Here is a 5,538-nt window from a genome sequence, read left to right on the forward strand (position 1 = left end):
CCAATTACATAATCAGAACCGCTTCGGTGTCCTCCTACGGGCACCCAAATTGGCGTTTACGGTCGGTGCACTGAACCCGATCGGCGGCTGGCTAAGCAATGGTAGCGCAGTGCCAGTGGAAGCAGCGGCTAAGCCTTGTACACCCTGACCAAATGGGTTAGAAGCATTCTCTCCATCCCGTTGCGACGAAGCGAATGGATTAGTTACTCCAGCGGACGCACCGAAGGGTGTGGGAGGACTCAAGACCCCAGCAGACATCAAAGCGCCAGTGCCAAATACAGACGACGCACCGGACGAAGCAACAGCTTTCGCGTTGGAAAACACGTCATTCTTCACCTCTGAGCCCCTCGCAAGTGGAGCTGCCGTCGCTGAAGAAGAGGAAGGGAATAAAAACCCCCCTAGAGTGCCTGTGGCACCTGTCACTGCCGTGGAACCAGCCCTAGAAAATGGTGATATTGTTGTATTGACGCCAGCAGTTGATGTCTCGGCAACCTTAGGCATGCCTCCGAAGCTAAAACCAACGGTGGAAGCAGGTGCAGTGGTGCCTATGCCACCAAAAGAAAACGCACTACCTGGTGCCGGAGCTGACGTGGCTGCTGAACTATCACCCGTCGCGTAACCACCAAATAATGTGGTTGGTTTCCCGGCAGTTGGTGCAGTCGCAGTTGTGCTGCCAGGTGAGAACGGATTCGTTGGAAGCGCACTTGTTGCCGGACTCGCAACTGGCGGGGCAGCACCGGGCGTAGCTGGCGGTTTGTCGCTGAGAGTATCGGACGCGCCGGTAGCACTAAACGAAAATGTGCCTGCCAATGCTGGTGTTGCCCCTTTCCCATCAGCAGGCGAAAAGCTTACGGTAGCAGCAAACGGATTGGGAGGTTTGTTAGTGGAGGATGCAGGTGTGCTTGCACCACCGAATGTATATGAGGCAGATGACGCAGTTGCTGTTGCCGAGACTCCAGCATTCCTGGATGAGTCAAACGGAGAAGATGCATTCCCTCCGGGGGCCGTAGTTGTAACTGCGCTGCCAAATGAAGGTGTGCCATTTGATGCCGGAGCCGGCGCTGACCCACCAGCCGTGGTTGCAGATGCTGCAGAAACTCCAAAGGGATTGGACGGCTTGTCAACAGATCCTGCAGTTGCACTTACACCAGTGAATGAAGGTGCGCTAGCCGATGCTGGCTCCGGCTTCGATCCCGCAACGGAGTTGGAAGCAGCAGGTGAGGAAGTCAGTTGTCCACTGAGGTTGGCGTTAGGTTTTGCACCACCAAACGAAAATGGGGTCGTGGAAGAATGACTAGTTGCGCGTTCGTCATTCAACAACGCAGGTGGAGGAGCCCCAAGGGAGGTGACCTGCCCGCTAGCAGAAGCCGAAACTGAATTCACTGCGACTTGTGAGACACGCGGCTGGTGCTTCATATCTTCTAACAGCCTTTCCAGCACTGCTATTGAAGTAGTGTTCCGGCCAATTTCCTTGCGCAAAGAAGGAAGCTCACCCTGAACGCATTCCACCAGACTCTCCATTCCGTTTAGAGAAGCGAGTGAGCGCTCTACGGATGTACTCCGTCCTTCCAAAAGCTGGACATGTTTAGACAGCTGCGCCACTTCCAGCCGCAGCTCTTTTACCGACTGGTCTGCACGCATCTTGAGTCGGTCATTTTCCTCCCAGCTCCGTCTCAACTCTTCCCGTGTCTCTTCCACAACCTTGTTCAGTTGCTCGTGTCGCTCCTGCAAACGCCTCAAGTCCTTCCGAAAACTAGCCAAATCTTCCTTTTCCCCGCTATCTTCACCTCCCGCAATCATAATAAGCTCCTTCCGGGGCAACTTCGCATACCGGTACCCGTCCGACGAATCACTGTGTGTCGTAGATTCCACAAAATTACCTGCACGCGACATGAAGTTTTGGTGGGATTCACAAGAAGAATGTGCCACCACGTCACCGCGGCGGGAAACGGAAGCCGCCACTGCCTCCATAAAACCCATTGTGTTTTCCCCCGCGGAACCGTTATGGTACCGACCGTGCCATGAGGCTTCTCGTCCCCTTTTAAAACGCAATGAAGACACCGCCGACGGACGTATAGATGTCTTCGGTGATGTTATTTGCAACGAGAGTTGCGTCGGTGCGTCACTCAATGTTACTTCCTCAGCGGATGCATTTGGGGTGAAAACACGTGAGCCCGCCACAGAATACTCAGGTGATATAAAATAGTTCGACACGATGCTTTTTCGATGCATGCGTCCCAGAGCCGAACAATAAAACAAAACAAACAGTAATGCCAGGAATCAGTATACCCTTTGGCACCCTACTAGCGCCAAAGTTATTAGTACAGGCTAATGAAAGGAGAAAGAAAAAGCAAGTTAAATGCAGCAGAGAATACTGAGGGGTTGAAAGGAAACAACAAGAAAAAACAGACAAGCAATAAGGTGCCTAAGCATTTAATAACAACAGCATTAGAGGCCCTAACAATAGCATGCATTTGCACTTTCCTTAACTTGCTGGAGTATCGTCACACCAATCCCTGATAGATGTCTCTGACGCCGCAGTGGTTACCGCTGGATGCGGTGCATCGAAATACTCCTCTTCATACCATTAGTGAACTCCCGTCTTCACTGTAAACAAAGGTGCAGCGCCGGAAGCAACTTTAACATAAGCGGTTTTGTTACCTTTAAGCCAGAAACCACATGAGATCCCACGGGTCACGTCCTTTGACGCTGCCGTCACCAACCACACCATTCAAAAAAGGAGGAAAAAAAAACATCGTTTACGTACTCCCTGGTGACCAAGATGTCACATCTGGTATCACGCGTATCCACCACCATGTTTTTCACCCCAATTCTTCACTTTTACGTTTTTCTGCTTTTGGTAAAAATAGTTGTGCTGCAGGCGGCCAAGGGTTAGGGTTGTAACCTGTAAGAGAGTGTAACACAAATATAGATAGATAGATACATGTAAGCACGTTGCCACACCACATGCAGAATCATAAAACGGAATATTAATTTTGAAGGGAGAGGGGAATATGACTTTTGAGAGTTGTGCGGTCCAAACTGAATCAGATGTTCAAAGAGGCTGAGCACAGCAACAAAGGTTAAACATCATCACCACCGCCGTAATGAAGCGGAACAACCGCCAGGTGGCATCATCACCATCTCAGTGGTGTTGTCTTCTCTGCGCAGTCAACATATGCGGCCCACTCAAACATAATTCACATCAAGACAAACGACTACACAACGGCACACTTTGATAAATCTTTAGACGAGAACATATAGTACACGGCGACCGAAAAAAAAAAAAATAAACTGTCATCTGGGAAAAGTTTCAGGCCGCCGCCGACGCTCCGTTCCAACCCGGGACCGAAATGATGCAACCACCAGGAAATACCGCGGCGGAGAGTCTCCCGCCGTACACGCAGCGGCTATCCAATCCTATTGCTAACGGTTTGTATTGTTCCTGCAAACCTCTCCGTGCATCGTGGCCAAACACCACCGTTTCAGGACCGCGCCACATCGAGGCCCACGGCTTGCCGCCATCATTTGTTTCTTCCGTGGCCGTAAGCGTCACTCCACCCGTGGCCTCTTGTTCTTTCTCAATAAGATTACGCATAGTGGTGACTTCATCCTCGTATTGGCGATCCACTGGACGTTGCGGGTGAAGTCCAGCATGCGCCACCATCACATTATGGGCGGGGATGCGGATGATGTGCGGAAGCTGCGACAAATATGTCTCCACATCAGTAGGTATGGATTGCGCCAGCGGAGCCAAGGAAGATTTTGCGTCCCTCCCCTTTAGACACTCCTTCTTGCCTAATTTTTTGACAAGTTTGAGCAGTTTCGCATCATGATTGCCGAGTACGCTGTAAGCCCCAAGGCGTTTGAGAAGGCGGACCACACCAAAGGAATCTGGTCCTTTGTTCACCAAGTCACCCACCGCAACTAATGTGTCACTCCCCTGCTTGAAGGAGACCGCACGAAGCAAATCCTCTAATTGCGCCCGACATCCATGAATGTCTCCTACAATTATGACGCGCCCCGTTACGTTAGGAAGTGTCACCACATTGGCGTACCCCTGCACTTTCATCGTAATGATCCCACTGCTATTTTTTTTATATCTTTTTCACGAGTGGTTCACACACACCTATAGCGTGAGGAAATTTGTAGATTCTTAAAAGGAGTGAAGGTTGTAACGGAAATTAATATCCGCGCAAGAAACATCCACTGCAGCATGAAGCGGATGCAAAATCATTGACCAACAATAAATACATGACCCTGCTACTACACCTCCAACAGGGCACACAACTATTAGAGTCCACATAAATCTAAAAATTGGAAGGATGGAAAATATGTCTCACAAAAGCAGAGGGGCGAATACCACCGCTGATTAAGCACACCAGCGACGAGGAAGAAGAAAAAAACTGCAAGAAAGTCTCTCCTACAGAAAAACACGATACGTCACTCCTCCCTCCTCCTCCTCCCCCCCCTCTAAAGAAGAAGCAACGGTAATACTTCCCTTGGGTTGGGGTGTTTGTTTGTTTGTTTTAACCTTGACATAACAAACATGTCCCAACGTCTTCACGTTGTTTGAACAATCCCCTCATGATGGACCAACACCACCATTTAGTTGTGTCACGTCCATCCCGTAGCGGCTACACCACAAAACGAAATTCCCCTGAAGGTCTCGCATCACACAAGTATCCGATACAACAGTGGTGACTCAACAAAAGAAGTCATTAATTATTTTAATAATTACTTTTTTTTTTCTTTACAAGCCCAACGGGGATGAAAGGCATTGCAATTCAACACGGAACGCTATACCAATTACTGCTGAAGCCGAGACATGGGGACTCAGCAGAGGGGGGAACGGGGAAAAAAAAAACTCCTGTCGCACTGCTTCCTACGGCACCTCACCACATTTATTATCATTATCACCGTTGCTACCGTCATTGCTATTACTATTATTTCTTAATATTGTTGTTCCTATTGTTGGCTACATTAATGTTTTATTCATTCAGTGTGCTAAACAAAACTAAACATAAGGAATATGATCAAAGGGAGAAATAGCACACGCATCGACGCAAACACAAACACAAACACAAACACAGAGATACACATAGGTACAGATATTTATGCATCTGCACATTAGTTTACTCAACACTCACAAACACTTTAAGACATTAGTGCCAACAACAAAAAGTCGCAGAAGCCTGCGAAAGCTTCAATACACTGCACAACCCTTTCCACCACAGTACATATATAAGTATATATATATATATATATTTCCCACCTTCCCTCCTCCTTTCCGTCTCCTCTCGCATATTTGCTGCAAGTGAACGCAACTTAGTTAGTCATCATTCTCCCCTCCCTTTCTTTGCATTATATTCATCATGTCGCTGGTTTGAAGTAGTGGTGGGGGAAACGTGGCTTCCAGTAATTGAAACGAGTGTTTAGATGGAAAAATAAAATAAAAAAGACGAAAGAAAGCAAAGAAATGGGAAAGGGAACAAAACCTACAAAATCCACACACACACACACACAGAGAGAGAGAGA

The 5,538-nt window shown here is 48.4% G+C and overlaps 2 protein-coding genes across 2 annotated transcripts; both read right to left on the bottom strand.

Annotated features, from left to right (window-relative positions):
- Positions 1 to 12: 12 nt before the first annotated feature.
- TEOVI_000440700 (Nucleoporin) lies at positions 13 to 2,232 on the bottom strand (the record flags this gene model as incomplete). The annotated part of the gene is made up of 1 exon (XM_067227180.1): positions 13 to 2,232. The coding sequence occupies one exon, from the start codon at positions 2,230 to 2,232 to the stop codon at positions 13 to 15; it is 2,220 nt and encodes a 739-aa protein (XP_067083281.1).
- A 1,081-nt stretch (positions 2,233 to 3,313) lies between these two features.
- Positions 3,314 to 4,072, bottom strand: TEOVI_000440800 (kinetoplastid-specific phospho-protein phosphatase, putative; the record flags this gene model as incomplete). The annotated part of the gene is made up of 1 exon (XM_067227181.1): positions 3,314 to 4,072. The coding sequence occupies one exon, from the start codon at positions 4,070 to 4,072 to the stop codon at positions 3,314 to 3,316; it is 759 nt and encodes a 252-aa protein (XP_067083282.1).
- Positions 4,073 to 5,538: the final 1,466 nt, after the last annotated feature.

Source organism: Trypanosoma equiperdum, assembly GCF_001457755.1.
Source record: "Trypanosoma equiperdum strain OVI genome assembly, contig: ctg_900, whole genome shotgun sequence".
Taxonomy (NCBI): domain Eukaryota; phylum Euglenozoa; class Kinetoplastea; order Trypanosomatida; family Trypanosomatidae; genus Trypanosoma; species Trypanosoma equiperdum.